Below are 27,686 nucleotides of genomic sequence, written 5' to 3'. Positions count from 1 at the left end.
TCTCTCGCTCTGTCACTCTATGTTTCAAGTAAATAAATGGATCTTTTCAAAAGAACCATTCTCGGGCCCGGCGGCGTGGCCTAGCGGCTAAAGTCCTCGCCTTGAACGCCCCGGGATCCCATATGGGCGCCGGTTCTAATCCCAGCAGCTCCACTTCCCATCCAGCTCCCTGCTTGTGGCCTGGGAAAGCAGTTGAGGACGGCCCAATGCTTTGGGACCCTGCACCCGTGTGGGAGACCCGGAAGAGGTTCCTGGTTCCCAGCATCGGATCGGCACAGCACCGACCCGTTGTGGCTCACTTGGGGAGTGAAACATCGGATGGAAGATCTTCCTCTCTGTCTCTCCTCCTCTTTGTATATCCGGCTTTCCAATAATAATAAAATCTTAAAAAAAAAAAAAAAAAAAAAAAAAGAACCATTCTCACGGGCTCGCTTCGGCAGCACATATACTAAAATTGGAACGATACAGAGAAGATTACCATGGCCCCTGCGCAAGGATGACACGCAGATTCGGGAAGCGTTCCATATTTTTTTGTTTTTAACATACTGGTTACTCAATACTGTAACTATTAGTTACACAACGAAGTTAATTGTTGCTGAGGGTATGTTGGAGCCTTTAATTGATCAGGTTGATAATCTGATGGTTCTGCCCTCGGAACGGACAGGGTCTCCCCAGGAAGCTGAGGAACTAGATTGGACTATAAGATGTTGGACTCTATGTTTAGTTTATGCTTGCACAGAGGGAATCTCAACTGTACTTGATCAGTGGATATGCAACAAGGTGGAATATTCCACATGGGAGGAGGGCGGGGGGAGGGTGGGGTGATTCCCAGTTCCAATGAAACTGTATCACATAATACAATGTAATCAATGAATAAAAAAAATAAAATATATAAAAAAAACAAAAGAACCATTCTGACTCTGCAGCAAAGAATATTTTTTATAGATCTGATTTTTTTTTTAATCTTTACTTATGTATTTGAAAGCCACAGTTACCAAGAGCAGGAGAGACAGATCTTCCATTCTCTGTATTGAAGTGGAGCAGCCAGGACTTGAACCTACGCTCATACTGACACGTGTCTATGCTGCGTGTGGCAGCTTAGCCTGCTACATACCAGTACCCATAAGATTTCTACGTGGAGAGTAAGAGTCTCTGCTCGCTTTCCTCACAATTTCTCTAAAATGAACATGTACTACATTCAGTATACGAGCTTTCTTTCTTTCTTTTTTTAATGCCAGGAGTCCTTTTAAATATTTTTTAAATATTTATTTATTTTCGTTGCAAAGTCAGATATACAGAGAGGAGGAGAGACAGAGAGGAAAATTTTCCATGTGATGACTCACTCCCCAAGTGACCACAATGACTGGAGCTCAGCTGATCCAAAGCCAGGAGCCAGGAGCTGCTTCTGGGTCTCCCAAACAGGTGCGGGGTCCCAAGGTTTTGGGCCGTCCTCCACTGTTTTCCCAGGCCACAAGCAGGGAGCTGGATGGGAAGTGGAGCTGCCAGGATTAGAACTGGCGCCCGTATGGGATCCCAGCGCATTCCAGGCAAGGACCTTAACTACTAAGCTATTGTGCCAGGCCCACGAGCTTTCTTTAATTAGACAAAAATCCCCTTTCACTACATGAAGAAAGCCTGAGCCTTCCGTGCAGGTCAGGAAGGGGAGGGGCACAGAAGAGCAGCTGGAAGGGGAGGGGTGGGGAGGGGCACAGAGGGCTGGGCACTGCCTTGCCCTCCGCTGCGTCACGTGGAGGCATCTTTCCTGAGGTGGACCCTCTGGTGCTGACACATGTTGGGGCTGTGCCGGAAGCTCTTCGCACACTCCGTGCACTCTAGGGCTTCTCTCTGTGTGGACCCTCGGGGCTGCACCAGGTTAGAGGTCCGAATGAACCCTTTACCACACTCTACACTCAAATGACTTCTCTCCAGTATGAGTCCAATAATGCCGGCTGAGAATGGAACCAGTGCTGGAGGCTTCCCCGCAGTCACCACACTTGTAGGGTTTCTCTCCAGTGTGGGTCGTCTGATGGTAGATAAGGGACGGGTAGTGCTTCACACACTCCCCGCACCTGCAGGGCTTCTCCCCAGTGTGGGTCCGCTGGAGCTTCATGAGGCTGGGCCTCTGGTTAACTGCCGCACCCCTTGCACCAGCAGTGGCCTCCCCACGTGCAGCTGAGGTGGGTGATGAATTCGCAGCTCTGCCTGAAGGCATGCCCGGACTCCTGCATTTGCAGGGCTTCCCTTCACTGTGCAGCCGCTGGTGCTTGACAAGGTTAGCACTGTACCAGAAGGCCTTCCCACAGGAGCTGCAGGGATGCAGCTTCCTTCCCCAGGGGACTTGCTGATCGCCTGTCATGGCCAGTTTGCACTGACCACAGCCGAGTCATGTGCAATGTTCAGCTTCTTTGATCTCTATATACGCTTGTGGTTACTAAGGTACAACCTCTGGTTAAAACTCCGTTCACAGACATCACTTTGGGGGCCTTAGGTTGGGGACATAGCTTCTGTGTGAGGTGAGCCCCTCTCCTGCTCCCTGGTCATTCTCCTTGCAGTCAGTGTGACTGGCCAGCAGCCTGTCTGCCCCAGCAGCCTGTCTGGGCCCCGCTGTCTTCCTGGCTCAGACCCTTGGCAGACAGGTCCCCTGAGCTGACCCAGCCCTCCTCCATTACAGGTTTCTCCTGGAGCCAATTCGCACACTGCCTTGGCCTCAGGTGTTGAAACAGCAAACAGAGCAGCTGCAGGTCACTGGCTGCTGACCACCAGAGAGCCTGACACAGTCATCCGCAGAAGAAGGCTCCTAGCCCTGGCCAAGCCACCCGCCTGCCCATCCTCACTGTGCCAGACTTCCCAGAACACAGAAACCAGAGCAAGGAAGGACCGCACAGACTCAGGAGACATCTGATACAGCCATGCCCAGAAACCCAGAGTGTTGCTAGCAGGGTAAAGCTGGGCACATGCTGGGCCTGGCTCCCCTCACGTGCCATCACCTGGAACTCAAGTCACACCCGTAAAATGTTAACATACAGGTCCGGCGTGGTGGCCTAGTGGCTGAAGTCCTCACCTTAAGTGTGCTGGGATCCCATACGGGCGCCGGTTCTAATCCCGGCAGTCCTGCTTCCCATCTAGCTCCCTGCTGGTGGCCTGGGAAAGCAGTTGAGGACGGCCCAAAGCCTTGGGATCCTGCACCCACATGGGAGACCTGGAGGAGGTTCCTGGCTCCTGGCTTCTCACTGGCACAGTACCAGCCATTGCGCTCACTTGGGGAGTGAATCATCAGGTGGAAGATCTTCCTGTCTCTCCTCTCTGTATATCTGACTTTGCAATAAAAAATCAAATAAATCTTTTTTTAAAAAGTTAACATATGAAACCTTCCCTGCCATGGTGAGCCATTTCCCTAAAGTGGGTACTGACAGCAACTATTGGGGTCCTGCCCACACATGGCCCCTCAGAGTCTACTGCCAGCAGCCACACTTACATGGGCCATGCCAGCCTCCACAGTGGCATACATTAAGTACCATCCACTGGATGAGCCACCAGGCACCCACCACAGTGATGCTCAGGCCTGTCCTGCCTCCAGCCACCATTCTCCCTGCTGCCTGGCCTGCCCGTGGCCAGGTGCTAAGCACCAGTGTCTGCCAGGACATGTCGCGGCACAAGAGATGCTTGAGCTGCGGCCTGGGAAGACGTGGTCTAAAGCTGACCAAGGGATACGGCAGACAGGCAGCACGCCCCGCCAGGAGCTCGGCTGTGAGTGGCAGACACAAGAGGATACCGACAGCAGTTCACGCTGAAGGCAAGCACGTGTCCCCAAAGAAACAACAAAGAACTGTACCACGTTTTCATGACAGAACACAGAAAACACAGACCCAGCAGGATCCATCCTCACGCTAACAACACATGGCGGAACATGGAAACAGACTCAGCGGGATCTACCCACACGCTAACAACGTTTACCAAAAGATGCCCTGTCAGGACTGTTGCTGCAGAACATCAGGTTAAGCCACTATCTGTGACAACTGCATCCGATGTGGGTGCCAGTAGATGCAAGATACCCGTGTGTGTCTTCCTCTTCCTTTCAAATAGTCCTTTTAAGCACACACACACACACACACACACACACACACACACACACAACAGCTAAGCTGCTTGTGAATGTACACTGCTGCAGAGGGCCCAGGCTCCAGACCAACCCCCTCCTCCCGGCTAACGCACACCCTGGCAGGAGGGCCTAGGCTCCAATCCGGCACCCCCCGCTAACGCATGCCCTGGAAGGTAGCAGGCGACGCTGAGGGGTTTGAACCCCCTGCCATTCACCTGGGAGACTCAGATTAAGTGTCGGTCTTCTGGCTTCAGTCCAGGCTGGACCTAGCTGCTGTAGACACCTGAGGAATGAACAAATGAATGGAGACATACCTGTCTGTTCATCTTTCAAATATGTGTGTGTGTGTGTGTGTGTGCGGGATCCCAAACAGTAAAGGTCCCGGGGCGCAGACAACATCACAATATAAACAGAAACTCCTAGAACAGTAAGAGACAAGCTAAGCTAACCACATGCTGCACACAGTCCTGAGCAGACACACACAAAAGGCCTTCTCTACTGAAACAACACAGTGGGCCCAGAGTGACGACTCAGTGGCTAAATCCTCTCCTTGGACAGATGGCCATATGGACGTTGGTTCCTGTCCCAGCTGCTCCACTTCCCGTCCAGCTCCCTGTTTGTCATGGGAAAGCAGTCGAGGATGGCCCAAAGCATTAGGACCCTGCACCCACGTGGGAGACCCAGAAGAAGCTCCTGGCTCCTGGCTTCGGATGGGCTCAGGCCTAGCCATTGGGATCATTTAGAGAGTGAACTGGTAGATGGAAGATCTCTCTATGTACCTCTCTTTCTGTAAATCTGCTTTTCAAACAAAAATAAATTAATAAAGAATTATTCAAGATTAACAAGGCAATGCTAAGAAGAAAGGCAGGCAGGATAGGCCCTATCTGTTAAAGACCTCTCAGGGCTGTGGTGATGACAAGTGAACGTGCAGGAAGAGGTGACCACAGACAAACCAGAGTCAGCAGCAAAGAAGGCCAGAAAAGCTACAGAGCTAAACGTCTGAACAGAACGCACGAGGCAGGACACGCCCCTCCCCCCAAAGTCTCTACAAGCCACCGAAGTTAAAAGGCATGCAGTAACACATCTTGCAGACACGTGCAACAAAGACATGCAGAATATACACAAACTCTTAAAAACAGACACTAAAAATAAAGAATATAAGTTATGTTCTAGGAGATCAGATAAAGGAATCAAGCATTTCAAAGAAACGTGAAGTACATGTAAGTAGGCCGTATTGAGAAGACAACACACGTGGAAGGCCAGGAAACGGGATGCCCACTGGTGGAGAACATGAGGAAACAGGAATAATTGTGAGGAACAGGAGAAGACACGGTAGTCTCTCAGGAAGTGTTGGCAGCACCTGGGGGAGCTGAACCATTGTGCCTGTCAGGAACGTGTTGTGAAAGCCAACGCTACCACAAGCCTCACTCTGCACAAGACAGAGGCCCTGGGTCCAACGGTGTGAGTCAGCGACACCAGCATGGCAGAGCTGAGCAGTGGCTCGAGTCCCTGCTGCCCGGCTCTGACCCACGTGTCTGAAGGCAAGAGCACAGTGCAGGAGCCCAGGGTTCCTGCCACGATGAGCGATGCAGCTGGAACCTCTACCTTCTGGCTCTGGCCTGGTCCAGCTTGGCCACTGCAATCATGTGCAGAGTGAACCAGCAAATGGACAGTCTCTCTCCCTCCCCTTCCGCCTTTCAAAGCTTTTTAAAAGCCGCAACATTCACAAGAGGACTACACAAGCTGAGAGGTGGAAAGGAATGAATGGGGACCATGCAACTGCTCAACTAGCAAATTCTCCACCTGGAAGCACCTCCATCCCATGTGGTGCTGATTAGGGTTCAAGTCCCAAGTGCTCCATTTCTATCCAATTCCTTGTGTCCTGAAGTTTCTGGGGCCACTTAGTGAATGAACCAGCAGACGTCTTTTTCAAAAATACAGGAAGAGTTGGAGCACAAAGTTACAGACCTAGGCATACCCTAGGGTTAGGGTTGATATTCACGGATAAGGTGTCAGGAGGTGTGCAGGGTTAAAAGTAAACTAGGCCCAAGCATGCTGCTTGGCGGGGTGGGGCTGAGCAAACTCACCACACACTTTATTGCTTGAAAAACGAAGATGTAAAATTAGAACTGGCAATCCCAGTTGCGGTCTTCTTTTGTGAAAAGTTGGCTTACATACTTTTTAAAAAAAGATTTTGAAGAAAGGCAGGTGTACAGAGAGGAGAGACAGAGGAAGATCTTCCGGCCAATAATTCACTCCCCAAGTGACCACAACAGCCGGAGCTCAACTAATCTGAAGCCAGGAGCAAGGAACTTCTTTCCTGCATGCGGGTGCAGGGTGCAGAGGCTCTGGGTCCCAGCCCACAGGAGGGAGGTGGATGGGAAGTGGAGCTGCAGGGATTAGAACCGGCACCCATACAGGAGCCCAGCACGTTCAAGGGGAGGACCTTACCCATTACATTATAGCCAGGACATTTTCTGAATTTTTACAACTGACTTACATTTTCTAAAGATTAATTTTTACTGTAAAGTGATATAGATTTTCTGTCCGATCAGACTCCCCAAATGGACAAAGCGGCTGCTGTGCTGACCTGAAGCCAGGAGCCACTCCCCCACCGGTCTCCCACACAAGTGCATGGTCCCAAGGCTCTGGGTCGTCCTCAGACTACCCTCCCAGGTCACAAGCAGGGAGCTGGATGGGAAGCGGGGCTGCTGGAATTAGAACTGGCGCATCCCAGGTGAGGACTTTGATCAGCTCCCTAAGCCCGCAGGGGGCGGAGAGGCCTCAGGCCAGGAGAAAGCCAGTCCAGTAAGGGGACTGCGCTGCCACTCATGCTCACATGGCCTAGTCAGGAGCAGACGCGGATATACCCCCCCCACCGGCCATGCACTCCAGGGACAGACAAGGAAACACACCCCACCCGGCCACTCTTCCATACTGTGAGGCTCCCCAGCCCTGGGTGGTCAAGGGGCTGACAGTCACACACCCCCAGCAGTGATGTGGGGAGCAGACACACAACCCAGCAGTGACTCCGGCGCAGCACTAACAGGAAGCACTTTACTCCCACTAGTTCTCTGACAATCTTTCACACTCTCGCAGTTTCTGTCACATTCCCAATTTCTCTCACACCCCAGCAGTGACTTGGGCACTGCACCGAGTCTCTCACACTGTAACCCTCAGTCACACACCCAGGAACGACTCGGGCGCAGCGCTGGCAGGAAGCACTTTATTCCCACTAGTTCTCCTTCTCCTGCACAGTCTTGGTTCCCCGGAGCCGCCCGGTGCGCCGGGCCGCGATGAGGCCCACCTTGCGGCCGGCCGGGGCGTCCCTGCGGATGGTAGACGGCTTCCCGATGTGCTGGTGGTTGCCGCCTCCGAAGGGGTGCTCCACGGGCTGCAAGCAGAGAGTCAGGGTGAGTGGGTCACCGGGCGAGGGCAGGGCTTTAGGGGAAGGGTGGGTACAGGGCCAGGTTCGGACCACAGGGTGAGCATGGGTTACAGGGTCAGGGCAGCTGAGGCCCCCCAGCCCACTCACGTTCATGGCCACTCCGCGCACACGCGGCCAGCAGTTTCGCTTCGCCTTGTATTTGTGGTAGGCTCTGCCAGCCTTGAGGATGGGCTTGTCGATGCGGCCGCCGCCGGCCACCACCCCTGCGGGAGGGCAGGGTGGACGCGGTCAGCGGGAGGGCCAGGTCCACCCGGAAGACTCATGCTGTCCGCCTCCCCGGAGAGCGCTCACGCTGTCCCTCATCCTGGAGAGGGCTCAGGCTGTCGCTGTCCCCCTACCCCGGCCCACACGCACCGACGACCGCCCTGTTGGCCGACGAGATGACCTTCTTGGAGCCCGAGGGCAGCTTCACCCGCGTCTTCTTGGTCTCGGGGTTGTGCGAGATGACCGTGGCGTAGTTGCCGGAAGCGCGGGCCAGCTTGCCACGGTCCCCGGGCTTCTCCTCCAGGCAGCACACGATGGTGCCCTCGGGCATGGTGCCCACCGGGAGCACGTTGCCGATGTTGAGCTGGGCTGCGGGCGGGCGGGCCGGTCAGCGGGCACCGGTCAGCGCAGCCCGGGAGCCCACTGCCCGCCCGCACACGCACCCTTCTTGCCACAATACACGAACTGGCCCGTGTGGATGCCCTCGGCGGCGATGAACAGCTCGGTGCGCTTCTTGAACCGGTACGGGTCTCGGAACACCACCTTGGCGAGGGGCGCACCGCGGCCCGGGTCGTGGATGATGTCCTGCGGGCGGTGTGGGGTGAGGGCCGCGTCGACGGCCCACCCTCTGCTGTCGCTGACCGCGCTGACCCCTGTCCACCCTCCATCCCCTCCCACCGTCCCTGCTGCTGTTCCCCCAGCTGCCCCATGCTCCCCTCTCTTCCCTTCCTGTCCCCCTGCCCTCCCTGACCGCTGCCCTGGCCGTCCCCCGCTGTCCCTCAGCCACCCTGCCCTCCCTGCCGTCCCCCCGGCCATCCCACCCTCCCTGCCGTCCCCTGCCCTCCGTCCCCACCTTCACGATGCCCTTGATGTAGCCGTGCCGCTCGGCGAAGTCCACGGCGCGCAGGCGGGCGGCGCCCTTGCGGTGCTTCACGTGCGCGCGGAACACGGAGCCCGCGCCCTTGCGCTGCCCGCGGATCACTCGGCCCATGGCGCTGCGTCTGCGGGAGGCTCGGGGTGAGCGCCCCGGGAGCGGCAGGGCGCGAGGGACGCGGGTGGGCGCCCCGGGAGGAGGGTGGGCGCGAGGGGCGATCCGGGAGGAGGGTGGGAGCGGACGGACGCGGATAGACGCGGATGGACGCGGATGGACGCGGATGGACGCGGATGGACGCAAGGGACGACAGCCGCCGCAAACAACCTACCTGCTCACAAGACGGGCAGAAAGAGGAAACTCTCCCCCGCCAGCCGCCTTATCTTCCGGGGCGGGGCCGAGGCCGCGGCGCCTTTCCGGCCGCGGTGCACGCTGGGAAGTGAAGTCCCTCGGGACCGCACGGCCCTCCCGGCCGCGAAGGGGTCTACGCAGGCGCACTGGGAAGTCCTGCGGCCGGCGCGGGGTGTGGGCAACTACCCGGCGTCACTGTGGGTGGGTCAGCGTGGACAGACAGGAGCTCGGTCCTGAGGAGGGAATCCCGAGGTCTTCCCATGCTACACCCCAACATCTCACCGCGGGTTCGGGTGGAGAGGACCCCACCTTCATCAGCATCGCAGCGTCCACCTCCGATCCGGGCACCTAGCGTGGACCTTGCCCCTAGGTTCCCTGTCGTGGCACCCCCATTCTGCCTAGGGCCTGCGGGAGGGGAAACAGCCAGGGACCCCGACCTCCAGGCTGGCTGAGAGGGTCCTGGGTCAGCAGAACAGGGCAGAGGGAGGGACGTGGGCCTGAGGAACGATCCCCGCTGGGCACAGCCCAAGAGGGGCCCTTGGTGGGCCCGGCACTCCTGGGCTGAGACGTGTCCGGCTGTAGCTGCTGCAGCCAGCACCCGGCCTGCTGGCCCTGGACTGCACACCAGGAGGCTCCTCCTGCCCGGTCCTGATGACAGCCTCGTGGAACAGTGGACTTGGCCCGGCCCCTTGCTGGCAGCCTCATGGGACAGTGGACTCAGCCAGGTACTCCGCAGTGGGCTGTGGGGTACCAGGAGACAGCTGACTTGCTGTGCCATGATGCCCTCCCCTCAAATAAATGAGAAAGCAGTGTCGCTTCAGAGACAAGACTGATCTGGCCTTCATGCCACCTGCGGGGTTGAGTGAGCCTCGGGAGGGGACCCCTCCTTGCTGCGCTCAGCTCGAGCTTTGCTGCTGACCTGAAGCCCTGGGTCTTCTGGGAACAGGCCACGTGCTTAGCACGTGGGACTGGCCCACAGCCAGGTTTGTGCTGCTTGACAGGTGGGACCCTTGGTGCCAGCAGCCTACATGGCGCAGGTCCAGCTCCCTCCAGCCTGGGCAAGCAGTGGAGGATGGGACACGTGCTTTGGCCGCCACCTGCGCCTGGGAGACCCCAGTGCAGCTCCTCCTGGCTCCTGGCTTCAGATGGACCCGGTTCTGGCCATTGCAGCCATTTGAGGAATGAACCACCAGTTTCTCTCTTTTTATAATTCTTTCAATAAAATAAATCATTTTCTTTTTCACACTTGGCGGGCTTCTCCTCACAGTGTGGTCATGGCTTGCTGGATGACCCAGCAGTCCTTGCATGGCGTGGGTCCCAGTCCCGCTTTTCCACCCCATTCAGGGGTCTGGGTCCGACCCCCTCTGGCGGTGCCTGGGAATCCCAGCTGTCCCCTCCCGCCCCCATGCCTTGCTGCCCTGGGCCAGATGTCAGCAGGCCCACACTGCCCATGTTCAGTAGACAGGAGAGCGGAGTGAATGCGAGGCCCAGGCGAGAGAACCAGGGCGAAGGCTGACAGCAGGGAGGGTCTCATGCTGCAGCCGGGGGCAGGGGGTACAGGGCGCTGGGGCAGCAGGGTCCACGGTGGGCCAGTGCCTTGGTGAGGGGAGCCGGCGCAGCGAGCCTGGGATGCCGAATCAACTCCAGCCCTGCAGAACTTGACGCACGGCCAGCGGCACTCCCAGCAGGCCAGGCGCTGAAGGACGCTGTCCCCCGGCTGATGGGGACAGGAGGGCCGGGCCTGTCGCCGCCGCGCTGCTCCTGCATCCCACACGGCGCGGGACCAGGGCGGACGGCACAGACCCGGACCCGGACTCGAACCCTCACCCTGACAGGAGAGTTCCACTGCCGGCACCCTGGAAGCCCCGCCCCTTCCCAGGCCCCTGTCTTTTATTGAAAGACAGAATTATAAAAAGAGAGAAACTGGTGGTTCATTCCTCGTCTCCTCCTGCGAGCCGAGCACCGCCCCCACACAGACCCCGCCCCTCCGATGGGCCGAGCCCCGCCCTCCTGTCATCAGCCACGCCTCTTGATCGGAATCCCGGAGGCGGAACCGGAAGCCGCCGAGCCGTGCGGGCCTCCGAGCGGCCCAGAAGGGCCGGAAGTCGGCGGGGCGCGGCGTGTGCGAGGCTCGGCGTGTGCGAGGCTCGTTCCCGGCGGCGCGGAGTGTCTGAGGGCCGCGGCCGCTGCTCTGGCCGGGTGAGTGGACGCCGCGCCCTCCGCCCTGCTGAGGCGGCCGTGCAGAGCCGGAGGAGCGAGGTGCGCCCAGTGCAGCCTTCAGCGCTAGGCTCGTGCCGCGTTCCGTGCTGGAGACCTCGGGCTTCCACACGCAGCGCGCCCGCCTCCCGGGAGCACCTGGGGGACAGGGAACTGTGACCCGAGGCCGCTCGTGTCCCTCCTCTGGCCTCTGGTCACCCTGTCGTCTGAGCCCATCTGCAGCGCCTCACATGCTGGCCTAGTTCCCGAGAAAGTGACCTAAGTCAAGCTCGATGCACTTGTCTTTGTGCATGACTGTCAGCACATCCCCCCTCCAGGTGCACCTGCGTGTGTGTCAGCATGTTCCTTCTCCAGGTGCACCTGCGTGTGTGTCACAGCATGTTCCCCCTCCAGGTGCACCTGCGTGTGTGTCAGCATGTTCCCTCTCCAGGTGCACCTGCGTGTGTGTCAGCATGTTCCCCCTCCAGGTGCACCTGCGTGTGTGTCAGCGTGTTCCCCCTCCAGGTGCACCTGCGTGTGTGTCAGCGTGTTCCCCCTCCAGGTGCACCTGCGTGTGTGTCAGCGTGTTCCCCCTCCAGGTGCACCTGCGTGTGTGTCACAGCATGTTCCCCCTCCAGGTGCACCTGCGCGTGTGTCACAGCATGTTCCCCCTCCAGGTGCACCTGTGCATGTGTCAGCGTGTTCCCCCTCCAGGTGCACCAGCGCGTGTGTCAGCGTGTTCCCCCTCCAGGTGCACCTGCGCGTGTGTCAGCGTGTTCCCCCTCCAGGTGCACCTGCGCGTGTGTCAGCGTGTTCCCCCTCCAGGTGCACCTGCGTGTGTGTCAGCGTGTTCCCCCTCCAGGTGCACCTGCGTGTGTGTCAGCGTGTTCCCCCTCCAGGTGCACCTGCGTGTGTGTCAGCACGTTTCCCCTCCAGGTGCACCTGCGTGTGTGTCAGCGTGTTCCCCCTCCAGGTGCACCTGCGTGTGTGTCAGCGTGTTCCCCCTCCAGGTGCACCTGCGTGTGTGTCAGCGTGTTCCCCCTCCAGGTGCACCTGCGTGTGTGTCAGCGTGTTCCCCCTCCAGGTGCACCAGCGTGTGTGTCAGCGTGTTCCCCCTCCAGGTGCACCTGCGTGTGTGTCAGCGTGTTCCCCCTCCAGGTGCACCAGCGCATGTGTCAGCACATTCCCCCTCCAGGTGCACCTGCGTGTCATTGCCGTCCCTCCAGGTGCACCTGCTTGTGTCAACACCTCTCCCTCCAAGTGCACCTGAGTGTGTGTGTCAGCGCCTCCCCCTCCAGGTGCACCTGCGTGTGTCACAGCACCTTCCCCCACTAGGAGTGAAGGCAGGGTGTGGCCTCTGTTGTTGCACCCTTGTTGCCAAGGGGCGGGCCTGGCACAGCCACTCCATGGTGATGGAGTGAATGGTGCTTCCATCACGGGGGGGTCAGGTTATTCCACGGGGTAGTGGCTGCTTGGCACACTCTCCTGTCCGGCTCAGAACCCCTGTCATTGTACCACGGAAGGAGCCTGAAAGTCAGGACCTCGGCACCCCAGCCTCTGACCCTCTCCTCCTCTTCCACAGGTTGTGCAGGACATGTGGATATCCACCCACCCCACTCATGGTAGGGATGCTGACTCCACATGGCCCTTGCCAGGCTCAGCCCCGCACCCTTTGCTTCTTTTCCTGGGTGGAAGACAGACCACACAGACCAGAATCACCTGGGGCGTTAAGGGGAGGGTGTAATGCTACCATAGCCGGGGCCCCTTTCTCCCAGACAGTAGCTGCCTCAGGATTTTACAGCCTGAAGAACCTGTTGCTGTCTTTGTACATGCTTAGAGCCTGCCTGCCCTGAGGTGGTGCCCAAGGGTGGCTAGCACCCAGGGACCCTGAAGTAGTGCCAAGGGGGCCTGCCCTCAGGGATCCCACGGCATGGGTTGTGTCATTGCAGGAGGCGGTGACGTTTGGCGACGTGGCCGTGCACTTCTCCCGTGAGGAGTGGCAGTGTCTAGACCCTGGCCAGAGGGCCCTGTACAGGGAGGTGATGCTGGAGAACCACAACAGTGTGGCTGGACTAGGTGAGGCTTCCCCTTGGACTTGCCCGGACAGGCCCCTGACAGCGGTTGGGGGTGTGGAAGCTGAGTGGGCCTTGGGCCTGTGACGGCAGGCAGGTTCCAGACTTTGTATGTCAGCACTGAGCTCCAGGGGTAGGCAGAATTCCAGAGCTAATAAAACCTTTTTTTCATTTTTAAATCTCGAGGCTATTGTGAATAGAATCCAAACATGAAATGATTGCCAACTGGAGGAGCAAGGAGTGACCGCGAAGGCCTCTGAGGGCTGCCCAGATGCTGTCAGGCTGTTCCCTTGCCCTGCTTGTCCTGCCTCAGTGGGCTCCCATTCTGCCTCTACAGACGTCACCGCTGCAGTCTCCTGAGAAGTGCTCTGTGGGGTTCAGCCTTGGGAGGGAGTGCATGTGTGACACTCATGGGCTGCATCCCTGCCACTGCTTCTTCAACAGCTGCAGCATTTCCCATAGTTCTGCTCCTATAGCAGCTCCTTGCTTCAGTGCCAGCTTTTAGGACATGATTGAGACAAAGAACAAATGTAGAATGTATCGTGGGAGGAAGCTAATGGCAGCTGCAGAATAAAGACCTGAGTAAGTCGGGCTGAGTCCACGTGTGTGCAGGCCATGTTAGCTCATGTAACCTTGTACACGTGTGCAGGCCATTTTAGCTCATGTAACCTTGTACATGTGTGTGCAGGCCATGGCAGCTCATGTAACCTTGTACACGTGTGTGCAGGCCATGTTAGCTCATGTAACCTTGTACACGTGTGTTCAGGCCATGTTAGCTCATGTAACCTTGTACACGTGTGTGCAGGCCATGTTAGCTCATGTAACCTTGTACACGTGTGTTCAGGCCATGTTAGCTCATGTAACCTTGTACACGTGTGTGCAGGCCATTTTAGCTCATGTAACCTTGTACATGTGTGTGCAGGCCATGTTAGCTCATGTAACCTTGTACACGTGTGTTCAGGCCATGTTAGCTCATGTAACCTTGTACACGTGTGTGCAGGCCATTTTAGCTCATGTAACCTTGTACACGTGTGTTCAGGCCATGTTAGCTCATGTAACCTTGTACACGTGTGTGCAGGCCATGTTAGCTCATGTAACCTTGTACACGTGTGTTCAGGCCATGGCAGCTCATGTAACCTTGTACACGTGTGCAGGCCATGTTAGCTCATGTAACCTTGTACATGTGTGTTCAGGCCATGGCAGCTCATGTAACCTTGTACATGTGTGTGCAGGCCATGTTAGCTCATGTATCCTTGTACACATGTGTGCAGGCCATGGCAGCTCATGTAACCTTGTGCATGTGTGTTCAGGCCATGGCAGCTCATGTAACCAGGCACATGTGTTTTCAGGTCGTGTAGCTCTCATAACCAGAGAGGTAGTTGGGACTGCCTTGGCTGAGTTCATTTGTGCAATAGTGGAGTGTGTCTGCACACAGGCCATGGTATTTGCTAATGACACAAGCTCATGATGTGTCCGTGTCCGGGTTAGATGGGGAAGTGTGTCAGGACATGTGTGGCTGGGGTCCTCCAGATGTGGTCATGATGTGTAGGGATTTGTAAATAGCTCTCCCTGTGCTCTGGTCTAATTTTAACAATACTGAGATGTGTAAGTTTTGCCTTTTGAGTTGAGCATTTGAACTTACATTTGAAATTTCATCCTTGCCCACTGCTCATTGATACAGTTGCCTTGCCTCGCAGCCAGTCCTCTGGATCAGCTCCACTGGGTACCCCTGAAGTCCCAGTGGGACTCTGGCACTGAATTTGTGGTTATGTGGAGGGTGGGTCTTTTATAGTATTATTTTTTAAGATTTATTTATTGTATTACAAAGTCAGATATACCGAGAGGAGGAGAGACAGAGAGGAAAATCCTCTGTCCGATGATTCACTCCCCAAGTGAGCCACAACGGCCGGTGCTGTGCCGATCCGATGCCGGGAACCAGGAACCTCTTCCGGGTCTCCCATGCGGGTGCAGGGTCCCAAAGCATTGGGCCGTCCTCGACTGCTTTCCCAGGCCACAAGCAGGGAGCTGGATGGGAAGTGGAGCTGCCAGGATTAGAACCGGTGCCCATATGGGATGCCGGGGTGTTCAAGGCAAGGACTTTAGCCGCTAGGCCACGCCGCCAGGCCCGGAGGGTGGGTCTTGATCCGCCCCTTGAAGCAGTGATCTCTCGTACAGATGTGCGCTCTGGCTCTTGTTGGTAGAGGGTTAGCTGGTTGCTGTCACTGTACAGCATTGCTGTCGGCTTCCGAGGGCTGGTGGAGCCCACCTTGGCCAGCGTGATGGTCAGCTGGGTCTCTTCACTGGCTGTGTCCACATCAGGAGGTTTAGTGACTGAGAGCTTGATGCCTCCCAGCCACCTTGGCCATGGCCAGCATGATGGTCAGCAGGGCCTCTGAGGCTTATTGCACTCTTGATTTATTTTCATAAGTTGGGGGTGTGTGTGTGTGTGAGAGAGGGAGAGAGAGAGAGAGAGAGAGAGAGAGAGAGAGAGAGAGAGAGAGAGAGAGAGAGAGAGAGAGAGAGATGGAGGAGAGGAGAAAGTGAGAGAGGGAGAGGTCTTCCATCCTCTGGTTCACTCCCCAATGACCACAGTGGTCAGGACTGGGCCAGGCTGGAGCTAGGAGCCAGGAGCCTTTCCTGGTCTCCTACATGAGTGCCTCCCTAGCCTGTGGGCCGTCTTTCACCACGCCTGCAGATGCGTTACTAGACACTGGATCGAGCGTGGCACAGCTGTACCAGTCCTATGGGGAACAGATCCAGAGAAGTATGGGAGGTCCTTACCTATCAAGACAATCACACAGTTCTTAAAATTGGGATAGTAAAATTACATTTGATGGGTTTTTTTCCTATTCCCAGAATGAAACCTGCCTCAACCATGGTATTTACAAGTAAATTTTGGACTCAGCTGGCCAGTATTTCATTTTGGATTTTTATATCCCTATTCATTAACAAAAATGACTTAGACTTTTTTTTAATTTTCTTTGTATAATTTTGACATTTTGGCAAGTGGCATTTGGCCTGCAGGGTTCATGAAGCAAGCTGGACAGCTTCTGCTGTCTCTCTCTAATTCTGGAGGAATTTAGGAGACAAGGTCACTGTGCTAACCTTGATTGGTTTTTGCCACAAATCATACAACATTTATTATTTTTTTTTTGAGTTTCATGCATACACTGTTTCCCACCTAAACAATGTAAGATACACAAAATAAACATCACAATGTAAAATGGAATAGCCCATGATACCCCCTACAAAGAAACATCTTCCTCAACTAGAGACGCAGCAGACTGTGAGTCTCCAGGACAGAGCCCGAGACGGTCCTTCAACTTTTTTTTTTTTTTGTATTTCATTTTTTTAAATTAATTACATTGGGCCCGGCGGCGTGGCCTAGCGGCTAGAAGTCCTCACCTTGAAAGCCCCGGGATCCCACATGGGTGCCGGTTCTAATCCCGGCAGCTCCACTTCCCATCCAGCTCCCTGCTTGTGGCCTGGGAAAGCAGTTGAGGACGGCCCAATGCATTGGGACCCTGCACCCGCGTGGGAGACCCGGAAGAAGTTCCAGGTTCCCGGCATCGGATCGGCGCGCACCGGCCCGTTGTGGCTCACTTGGGGAGTGAATCATCGGATAGAAGATCTTCCTCTCTGTCTCTCCTCCTCTGTGTATATCTGACTTTGTAATAAACTGAATAAATCTTTTAAAAAAAAATTAATTACATTGCATTATGTGATACATTTTTTATGCACTGGGATTCCCCCGCCCCTCCCCACACCCTCCCCCCATGGTGGATTGCTCCACCTTGTTGCATTTCCATAGTTCAAATTCAGTTGACATTCTTTCATTGGAGGTATTTACCAAGCATAAAGTCCAGCATCTTATTGTCCTGGTAAGTTCAATGGTTTCTTGGTGAGACCATCTCTGGTCTGAAGGTAGAGCCGGCAGAGTATCATCCCAATCAATTAAAAGCCCCAACATAATATTTCCAACCATTTACAACATTGTGGCATTAATTGACATGGTACTGATTAACCAATATGTTAATAGGAAAATGCAGGTTCTCAACCACAACCTGTGACTTCTTCATAGACATTTCAATTTTGGTTTATATTCAACCGTGTTCTATACACCTTAAAATGGCTTAGATTGCTATTCAGCTGTCTCATGCCTATTTTAATTTTAGGCTTTAGCAGTTTATAGCATTGAAGCATGTTTTTGCTGAACCTGGCTGTTTTTCAGGTGGTCTAACTCTATAATTCTAACAGGATATATGTCAACAGTTTAGGTGAGCATGTTTAGGAGGGGTGTGCAGAGAAATCTTCCATACCCCAGTGAGGAGTAATTAATCTTTGTGTCCCACCCAGTGAGTTATAAGTGCATCCCCGCTGACCGTATCCTGTCTGTTTCTAAGCTTTCCTTGTTCTCTGTCTATCTATTCTAGTTTTGTTTGTTTGTTTGTTATGAGGGGTTTCTGGAGCGATCCTGATGGTCATTGCCAGAGAGGGTGGGGACCCAAAATTGGAAGCAGACAAGGACCAGAGAAAGCTCCTCTCCCTAGTCCTGAAGGAAGTTTATTGTTCTTCGGTTTCTGCGGACCGCTCAGGGATCCTGGCTGTTGCTCCAATGACCTTGGATCCTGCAAGGCAGGACTTGGGCTTCTTCCATCCCATGTGGTAGCTCCAATTGGGGGTGGGTGACCTCAGAGTTCTTGGTCTCCAAAGGCACTGCATTTCCCCGTGGTCTCCTTGGCAGTAGGGATGTAGTCCTCGGTGCTCATACTGATAGTCCTTGGTGAGGATCTAGGAGTCTTCAGGCTTGGGATAAAAGCCTCCTCCTGTCCGCCTGCTCCACTCTGGGGACCCCTCCCTGCTCTATGCGCTTGACCTCCTGTTAAGAGGTTGTTAGGATTACTCCTGATTCCCCCATTTCATACAACATTTTTTTAAAGATTTATTTATTTTTATTGGAAACTTAGATATAGGGGGGGTGCAATCCTCCATCCTGATTCATTCCCCAGGTGGCCACAACAGCTAGAGCTGAGCCAATCTGAAGCCAGGAATCAGGAGCCTCTTCCAGGTCTCCCACATGAGTGCAGGGTCCCAAGGCTTTGGGCCATCCTCAACTGCTTTCCAGGCCACAAGCAGGGAGCAGGATGGGAAGTGGGATGCCAGTATTAGAACCAGCACACACATGGGATCCCAGTCCGTGCAAAACAAGGACTTTAGCTGCCAGGCTGCCACGCCAGGCCCCATACTATTCTTTTTTGTACAAACTGGTTAATCCTTTGCTAAGGATTTTGCTAAGTCCAACTTTGCTAAATTTTTTTTGTAGTGGAGGAGGTTGGTATTGTTATTATATGTCTGTTTTGCTGAATCCTCACCATTTATTATCTTGTTCCTTTTATTTGGGTTCTATTGTTTTGTTAACAACTTTTGAGAAGAATAGTTAACCTTGTTCATGTTGTATGGCTGTTTCTAGTAAATCTATTGTCAAATAGAAGGTGTTACCTTCACATATTACTTCTGTTGCATTCTATGGAGTTTGCCCCATAATAAACACAATTGCCCCGTAGTCCTTATTCCTGTTCTGAGATGCCTTTGTGTAATTCACTCCCTCCCTCCCTCCCTTCCTTCCTTCTAAGATTTCTTTGTTTCTATTTGAAAGCCAGATTTACAGAGATCTGAGCACTGGTTCATCCCCCACGTGCCTGCAGTGGCTGGAGCTGGGTGGTCCAGAGCCAGGATCCTTTCCGGGTCTCCCACATGGGTGCAAGGAAAGCGCATGAGCTACCCTCTGCTCTCCCAGAACATAAACGGGCTGGATGGGAAGTGGAGCAGCCGGGAATCAAACCGGCACACATGGGGAAGATTAGACGACCACCCTGAAGCACTGACCCTGTGTGGTCAGTTTCACACCAGGTGTATTTGGGTCCTGTGCTGGTGGTCTTTGCACTTCCGTGACCCCATCGCAGCTGGGCACAGATGTTTCTCTGCCCCCGTGTGCTGTGCTATTGGGTGGTCCTGCCTGCATCCAGGGGCTTGAGCGTGGAGGCTGCAGACCCGTGGGAGCCTCCCCAGAGCCTGGCCGACATTCCTGACAGGCAGTGAAGGTAGATGGCCAGGTAGGCATGCACAGTCCTCCCACTTTGCACACGTTGAGGAAGGGGTTCTGTGCACAGGGATTGCAGACTGGAAGGTCACTGACTCAGAGTCGTCTTTGCCCATTTCTGTTTTTTCTTATTTTTTTTCACCACCCCTACCTCTTGAATGTCTCTGAGTGAAGTGTTGGAGTGTAGCTGGCCTGTTTATGCAGAAATGTATTGATTGGAACCCCTGGAGATTGTGGGAGTCCAGACAGATTGCACAGAAGGGCTGCAGTGTGCCGGGAGCGTCCTGTCTGCCCACTGCCTGTGCAGAGTCTGCCTGTGCCCAGCCCTCCAGCCCCTGCCCCTGGAGGCCAAGGGGCTGAGGCCTGCCCCATCTCCGAGCTGTGCTCCTAGTGTCTCTCTCTGCCGCACACAGCAGGATTCCTGGTCTTCAAGCCTGAGCTGATCTCCCGACTAGAACGGGGACAGGAGCCATGGGTGCTTGACCTGCAGGAAGAGGAGAGGACAGAGGCATCAAGGAGCCCCAGGACAGGTGAGCTGTGGGCCCTTGGCTGAGGAGGAGGCTGGGCATGTCCCCAGGGCCAAGCCGGGTGCTACCTGTGCTGCCTGCAGACAGGAGGTGCCACGGCGCTGTGGGGATGGGCCGCCTGAGGAGAGACCAACGGCAGTAAAGCATGCACATGTCACTCTATATCTTCTGTTTCTGGTGAGACTGATGCTTTCTTAAACAAATCAACAAATCTGAAGATGCAGATGAAGCGTTGAACTTGGCTCTCAGCAGGTAGACGTGTCCCCTGCCTGTCAGGGGATTCTGGCGTCGCCACAAGCCAGGTGGCTGGGGCAGGAGACACCCGCAGTCTCCTGGCCGTGGAGCAGAGGCTGCAGTCAGGGTGCAGGGAGGGGCTCTACATGAAGGCTCTTGGAAGGGACCCTTTCATGCCTCTTAAACTGTCTTGTGTTTTCCAGAAATCATCAGACTGACGTAGGGTGCTATCACTACCCGTGTTCATAGCAGCTCTCTTCTATTAGTGTAAAACTAGGAGTCAGCCTGTGGCCTTGTCAACTGGGGCCTAAGCAAAGCTAATTCGGAAGAAGTTTGATGTTAACATGTGAAGAATTAGGGTTAGGGTGACAGTTACTATACAGTGTAGTTAGGGTGGGTGTTCACTCACTGTAGTGTGTAGTTAGGGTGGGTGTTCACTCACTGTAGTGTGTAGTTAGGGTGGGTGTTCACTCACTGTAGTGTGTAGTTAGGGTGGGTGTTCACTCACTGTAGTGTGTAGTTAGGGTGTGTGTTCACTCACTGTAGTGTGTGTAGTTAGGGTGGGTGTTCACTCACTGTAGTGTGTGTAGTTAGGGTGGGTGTTCACTCACTGTAGTGTGTAGTTAGGGTGTATGTTCACTCACTGTAGTGTGTGTAGTTAGGGTGGGTGTTCACTCACTGTAGTGTGTGTAGTTAGGGTGGGTGTTCACTCACTGTAGTGTGTAGTTAGGGTGGGTGTTCACTCACTGTAGTGTGTGTAGTTAGGGTGGGTGTTCACTCACTGTAGTGTGTGTAGTTAGGGTGGGTGTTCACTCACTGTAGTGTGTAATTAGGGTGGGTGTTCACTCACTGTAGTGTGTAATTAGGGTGGGTGTTCACTCACTGTAGTGTGTAATTAGGGTGGGTGCTCACTCACTGTAGTATGTGTAGTTAGGGTGTATGTTCATTCACTGTAGTGTGTAGTTAGGGTGTATGTTCATTCACTGTAGTGTGTAGTTAGGGTGGGTGTTCACTCACTGTAGTGTGTAGTTAGGGTGGGTGTTCACTCACTGTAGTGTGTAGTTAGGGTGGGTGTTCACTCACTGTAGTGTGTAGTTAGGGTGGGTGTTCACTCACTGTCGTGTGTAATTAGGGTGGGTGTTCACTCACTGTAGTGTGTAATTAGGGTGGGTGTTCACTCACTGTAGTATGTGTAGTTAGGGTGGGTGCTCACTCACTGTAGTGTGTAGTTAGGGTGGGTGCTCACTCACTGTAGTGTGTAGTTAGGGTGGGTGCTCACTCACTGTAGTGTGTGTAGGGTTAGAGTGGGTGATCATTCAGTCCTAACAGCCCCTGCTTGTCCAATGTCGGCCCATGTGGTCTGTTTCCTTCTCAGCTGCTGTTGGCTGCGTACCCCGTGTGGAGCACAGGAGTTCGTGTATCTGGTAGCAGGAATGAAGGTTGCCCCCTTCCACCTGTGTCCTCACGGCACTATGGCAGTGTTGGTGGAACCTGCAGGATTGCTACTTCCTGGGACACACATCTCGTGCCACGCGCAGGTGCCTAGCAGGACCTTTCCAGTGCACGTGCGTTGTTCTTTAGAACAACCGGTGCTTTAGAAAGGAAACAGGTTGTTGGGCTCAGACATGTAAATCCAAGGTTACTGGCCCCACTTGCTTGGCCTCTGATAAAGACCACACAGTGGGTGGTGTCACGGTGGTGACGTGCTTCAGGCAGAAGCCAGAGACACCCCAGGGTGGCACAAGGCCTGCCTACCCTTCCTGAGCAGCCCCAGCGACCTAAGGTCTTCCTCAGGTGGCTCCCACTCTTGCATGAGTTTGGGGGAACAGTTTGTTTAAAATATCATGCGGACCTACTGTGTGTGTTGTGGTGTCAGGAGGGTGGTCAGGAGCGCTTGGCATACCCTCAGCCTCCATGGATCCACCCCACTTTACCTTCCCTACGTGGCTTTCCAGTTTGCATTCTTCCTCACCCTTGTGTGGGAAGAAAGCTGCTGCGGGCTGGATCGGGGGTGTCAGTTAAAATGCAGCCCCGTGGACGCAGTGCAGTAGCCTAGCAGCTAAAGTCCTTGCTTGTGGGTGCCGGTTTGTAGCTGCATTTCCCTTCCAGCTTCCTGGGAAAGCAGTAGAGAACGGTCCAAAGATTTGGGACCCTATACCCGTGTGATAGACCAGGAAGAAGCTCCTGGCTCCTAGCTTCAGATCAGCTCAGCTCTGGCCGTTGTGGCTGCTTGGGGAGGGAAGCAATGGATGGAAGATCTTTCTGTCTCTCCTTCTCTCTAGAAATCTGATTTTTTGATAAAGTAAATAAATCTTTATAAATAAATAAATAGGGCCTGGTGCAATAGCCTAGTGGCTAAAGTATCCCACCTTGAATGGCTGGAATCCCATATGGGCACCAATTCTAATCCTAGCGGCCCCACTTCCCATCCAGCTCCCTGCTTTGGGCCTGGAAAAGCAATAGATGACAGCCCAAAGCCTTGGGATCCTGCACCCGCGTGGGAGACCTGGAAGAGCTCCAGGTTCCTAGCTTTGGATCGGCTCAGCTCTGAACGTTGCGGTCACTTGGGGAGTGAATCAGCAGACAGAAGATCTTCCTCTCTGTGTCTCCTCCTCTCTGTATACCTGCCTTTCTAATAAAAATAATCTTTAAAAATAAAAAATGCCAGGAGCCAGGCTAAGTCAGAGCCAGGAGCTGGGTCAGGGTGGAGTCGGGAGCCCGGAGCTTTCTGGCGCCTTCTGCAGCACTTGGGACGCTGTCTGCTGCTTTCCCAGGCACGTTAGCAGGAAGCTGGACTGAACATGGAGCAGCCAGGAGTCACACCAGTGCCCATATGGCTTGTCCGGACACCGTATTGCTGGCCCCTTGTTCAAAGTTAGACTGAGGTCTTCCCTCTGCTGATTCATTCTCCGAAAAGGCTGTGACAGCTGACGCTGGGCCAGCAGAATCTGGGAGCCTAGAACTACATCTGGGTGTTAGGTTGCTTTTCACACACCAGTGATAGGGAGCTGGAGTTGGGAACACAGTCACAGCTGGGTGCTTTGGGACAGTCTCCTTGCCTGCTCGGTGTGTTCTGAACCACACTGTTCCATGGACGATATCCAACTCAGCTGTGTGCTGTCTGGCTCTCTTAGGGGTCTGCCTCAGAGGCAGGGGCAGCAGGGAGCAGGGCATGCTGCGTGGCTCTGTGTCCTGCTTCCTCGAGAGGCTGATCAAGCCCTGTTGGCAGCAGGTGCACTGTGGTCATGAGTGTGTGGGCAAGGACCAGGCCTAGGGACTTAGCGTCTCTGTCTGACTTGGCGCATCCCTGTGGCACATTGGGTGGAAAGACCCTCACTAGGGCAGCCCTGAACTGCCGCCTTCCTCTCATGGCCAAGCTGCAGCCCCTGACTCCAGTGTGCAGGGTTAGGGCGGGGGTACTCAGTCACTGTAGCAGGTGTAGGGTTGGGGGGGGGCATGGAAGAAGGGTAATGGAGGAACGATTCTCATTTGTCCACCCAGGAGGCTGCTTCCTGCTGCTCTGTTGGTCACTAGCATTGAGCATGACAGCAAAGCTGGAGCTCGGGCTGTGGGATGGAATCCAGTCAGGTGTGCATGACTGTGGTCCAAACAGGGTTAGCGAGGGGAGTCTGTTCTTGGTGTCTGAAAGCAGAAGAGAGGCTGGGATTGTCTAGAGATTCCAAAAGAAAGCAAAGGTCAGACCTGGGGAGTGAGGGGACTAATCAGGAAATGTGGGTCAGTGGGTGCAGAGACTTAAGTTAGGGAACCAGCAGGGTCTGTGTTGGTAGGAGGGGCTCAGAAACTGGAGGAGGCAGCCAGAAGTCGAAGGTCCTGCTCAGGAAACAACTGGGACTGGCCTGGGCACGTAGCTTCTTCTGTGCTGCCCCATAAGGCCCTTGTCATCTCTGCCCTCACTCACTCTGCCGTTACTCAACTCCTGCCCTTACTCACCGTTCCCTCATTCACTCAGCCCTCGCTTGTTCTGGCCAGCAGAGCCAGTAACTTGGACATGGTGAAGGTCTGGGCATGAAGCACCAGAGGGAGACCAGAGATGGTGGAAGTCTCTCTGATGCCTGGCTTTATTACTCCTTATATACTCTTTCCCTCCAGGCCCTTTAACAGAACCATAGGATGCTAATGAGTCTGATTAGACCAGGTGCTTTTAGCTGCAGGCCCAATTCCTGAGTGCTCAGCTTAACGAATGCTAAGTCCACAACACTCGCTCACTCAGCCCTTACTCAACTTCTGCCCTCACTCACTGCCCTCACTCACTCTGCCTTTTCTCACTCTACCCTCACAGCTCTTCTGCCCTCACTCACTCTGCCCTTACTCAACTTCTGCCCTCACTCACTGTGCCTTTTCTCACGCTACCCTCACTCATACTCTTTCTGCCCCCACTCATTCCTGCCCCTGCTCTCATTCACTCCTGCCCTCACTCCTGCCTCGGCTCACACCCGTGTCCTGGCCTCTCATCCTGGGCTTGCTTAGTAAATGTCCCACCCTCTACTGCTCTGGTCTGTTTTGCCTCCCCAGGCCCTGGACGATGGAGCTCTCTGTGGCTCTCGGCACCCTGCCTAGTCCACAGCATGTGCTTCAGTGTTGTCTAATGAATGTGTGAACCCAGCTTTCCAGGCTCTGCGAAGTGTCACAGGCGTCCCACGTGGGCTGTCGTGGTGCTCACTGCAGTCTGTCTTGGGCTGTTACTCTCTGAGCTTAGGACCTGAGGAACAGTAGAATTTTCTGTTCCTTTCAGATTCTGTGAGCAGGACTGACTACGGAGAGGCCATTGGGGACCCAGTCTCTCTCAAACCAGAAGCCCACACAACGATGGTCACAGCACAACCACAGGGTTTTCCTCGAGGTCTTGGTTGTAAAGACACTGAGGTCTGGTCAGAGAGCCATCCATGCAGCTTTGGGCTGGGAGTGAGGATCCCACTCATCCAGAAAAGCTGTTTGAGCAAGGGGTCTGAAGCTCCCAAGCCCCTCAGCACAGACGCCGCCCAGCGGGGCCAGCCTGGCTGCAGTGAGAGCACAGAGGCAGAGAGCCCTTGGCAGAGCTGTGACGCCTGTGGCAGAGGATTCCGGTGCACTGTGGCTGCTGCTCTGCCCTGGGCCGTGCAGCTTCACAGGAGGCCTGGCAGATGCCAGGAGTGCCGGAAGGCCTGCCTGCTGGGCACACTTCGCAGTGACGGCCACAGTGAGAAGCCGTATGCATGTGAGGAGTGTGGCAAAGGCTTCAGGCTGTGCTCACAGCTTACTCAGCATCAGCGAATCCACACTGGAGAGAAGCCGTTTAAGTGCATCGAGTGTGGAAAAGCATTCCGGCTGAGCTCAAAACTTATTCAGCATCAAAGAATTCATACAGGCGAGAAGCCCTATAGGTGTGAGGAATGTGGAAAAGCCTTTGGTCAGAGCTCAAGCCTCATCCACCACCAGAGAACCCACACGGGAGAGAGGCCCTTCCAGTGCAAGGAGTGCGGGAAGGCCTTCAGTCAGCAGTCACAGCTGGTCAGACACCAGAGGACCCACACAGGAGAGAGGCCCTTCCAGTGCAAGGAGTGTGGGAAGGCCTTCAGCCAGAGCTCTACTCTGGTTCAACATCAGAGGATGCATGCTGGGGAGAAATCTCAAATCTCAAGAACCTCTGATGGACCAAGCTCAGGCCCACCCCTGAGAATTCCCTCTGTGGAGAAGCCGTTTAAATGTGGCGAGTGTGGGAAAGCTTTCAGATGGGTCTCTCGGCTCAGTCAGCACCAGTTGGTCCACACTGGAGAGAAACCTTACAAATGCAACAAGTGTACAAAGGCGTTTGGCTGTAGCTCTCGGCTCATTCGCCACCAGAGAACTCACACTGGAGAGAAGCCGTTTAAGTGTGATGATTGTGGAAAAGGCTTTGTCCAGGGCTCACACCTTATTCAGCATCAGCGAATCCACACTGGGGAGAAGCCATACGTGTGTAATGACTGTGGAAAAGCTTTCAGTCAGAGCTCCAGCCTCATTTACCATCAGAGAATCCATAAGGGAGAGAAGCCCTATGAATGCCTGCAGTGTGGGAAAGCCTTCAGCATGAGCACACAGCTCACCATACACCAGAGGGTCCACACTGGGGAGAGACCCTACAAATGCAGCGAGTGTGGAAAAGCCTTCAGTCAGAACTCGACCCTGTTCCAACACCAGATCATTCATGCAGGAGTGAAGCCCTACGAATGCAGTGAGTGTGGGAAGGCCTTCAGCAGGAGCTCTTACCTCATTGAGCACCAGAGAATCCATATGCGAGCCCAGTGGTCCTGTGAGTACGGGAGCACCCTGGAGGGGTCCACCTTCATGAGCCGCAAAAAAGTCAGCACAGTAAAGAAACTACATCAGTGTGCAGACTGTGAAAAGATATTCCGGTGGCGCTCACACCTCGTTATACATCAGAGAATCCACACAGGGGAGAAGCCGTATAAATGCAGTGACTGTGGCAAAGCTTTTAACCGGAGCTCGAGGCTTACTCAGCATCAGAAAATTCACATGTGATAGACCAGTGATCTGTGTAAATGTGAATAAATCTATAGCCTTAACCTGCTGGGGTTTTTTTTAGTTTTTATTATTATTATTATTGGAAAGTTAGATATACAGAAAGGAGGAGAGACAGAAAGATCTTCCATCCGCTGATTCATTCCCCAAGTGGCCACAGTAGCCAGAGCTGAGTTGATCTGAAGCCAGGACCCGGAGCCTCTTCTAGGTCTCCCATGTGGGTATAGGGTCCCAAAGCTTTGAGCCATCCTCGACTCCTTTCCCAAACCACAAGCAGGGAGCTAGTTGGGAAGTTGAGCCACCGGGATTAGAACTGGTGTCCATATGGAATGCTGGTATGTGCAAGGTGAAGACTAGCCACTACCCTATCGTGCTGGGCCCAACAATTTTTTTTTTAAGATTTATTTATTTTATTGGAAAGGCAGATGTACAAAGAGGAGAGACAGGAAGATCTTCCATCTGATGATTCACTCCCTAAACGGCTGCAACAATTGGAGCTGAGCCAATCCAAAGCCAGGAGCCAGGAACCTCTTCCGGGTTTCCCACATGGGTGCAGGGTCCCAAGGCTTTGGGCCGTCCTCAACTGCCCTCCCAGGCCACAAGCAGGGAGCTGGATGGGAAGTGGAGCTGCTGGGATTAGAACCGGTGCCCATATGAGATGCCGGGGCGCATTCAAGGTAAGGACTTTAACCACTATGCTATCGTGCCGTTTTATATGGGATTATTTATATTGACAGAATGTTGGAACAGTTCAGAATTGGGCTGTGTTTATTTGCCAAATAAACCACTGAATAAAGCCCACGTCCTGACATGGTGCCATGTGTAGTTCTGACTTTACAGGGGAGACCCCAGGTACTTTCAGCCGATGGGGAGGCAGGAGAAAGGCCCTGCTATGCTGAGCAAGTGACCACAGTTCCTAGGATGTTTTTCCCTGCAAGCCCAGTCTTGGGCTGCTTCCACAGTGGGAAACACATCTCAGGGGCTGGAGGGGAGTACCTAGGATCTCTCCAGCATGCGTACCCATCACCTAACCCCATTGGAGCAGCCCAGGGGTGCAGCAGGCTG

The 27,686-nt window shown here is 54.4% G+C and overlaps 2 protein-coding genes and 1 non-coding gene across 5 annotated transcripts; 2 read left to right on the top strand and 1 right to left on the bottom strand.

Annotated features, from left to right (window-relative positions):
• The first annotated feature begins 424 nt into the window (after positions 1-424).
• On the top strand, positions 425-531 carry LOC118760782 (U6 spliceosomal RNA). The gene has a single exon (XR_004996988.2). It is a non-coding gene; the product is annotated as a U6 spliceosomal RNA (small nuclear RNA).
• A 6,780-nt stretch (positions 532-7,311) lies between these two features.
• Positions 7,312-8,792, bottom strand: RPL8 (ribosomal protein L8). Its single transcript, XM_004580780.4, has 5 exons — positions 8,605-8,792; positions 8,195-8,336; positions 7,902-8,120; positions 7,635-7,750; positions 7,312-7,493 (listed from the first exon to the last, which is right to left on the bottom strand). Exons 1-5 carry the CDS (start codon positions 8,740-8,742, stop codon positions 7,335-7,337), a joined length of 774 nt encoding a protein of 257 aa, XP_004580837.1. The 5' UTR covers positions 8,743-8,792; the 3' UTR covers positions 7,312-7,334.
• Positions 8,793-12,487: 3,695 nt separating this feature from the next.
• ZNF7 (zinc finger protein 7) lies at positions 12,488-26,690 on the top strand. 3 transcript variants are annotated; one of them, XM_058659456.1, is made up of 4 exons: positions 12,488-12,791; positions 13,119-13,245; positions 19,758-19,871; positions 24,856-26,690. In XM_058659456.1, exons 1-4 carry the CDS (start codon positions 12,591-12,593, stop codon positions 26,619-26,621), a joined length of 2,208 nt encoding a protein of 735 aa, XP_058515439.1. In that variant the 5' UTR covers positions 12,488-12,590; the 3' UTR covers positions 26,622-26,690. The 3 variants fall into 3 exon arrangements, with proteins under 3 accessions (XP_058515439.1, XP_058515440.1, XP_058515438.1); XM_058659455.1 differs by having other exon boundaries at positions 12,490-12,791; positions 19,755-19,871; XM_058659457.1 differs by lacking the exon at positions 19,758-19,871 and having other exon boundaries at positions 12,489-12,791.
• The last annotated feature ends 996 nt before the right edge of the window (positions 26,691-27,686 follow it).

Source organism: Ochotona princeps, unplaced genomic scaffold, assembly GCF_030435755.1.
Source record: "Ochotona princeps isolate mOchPri1 unplaced genomic scaffold, mOchPri1.hap1 HAP1_SCAFFOLD_121, whole genome shotgun sequence".
Lineage (NCBI taxonomy): Eukaryota > Metazoa > Chordata > Mammalia > Lagomorpha > Ochotonidae > Ochotona > Ochotona princeps.
Note: the sequence above shows the minus strand (reverse complement) of the source record. Positions and strands in the feature narration are given on the sequence as shown.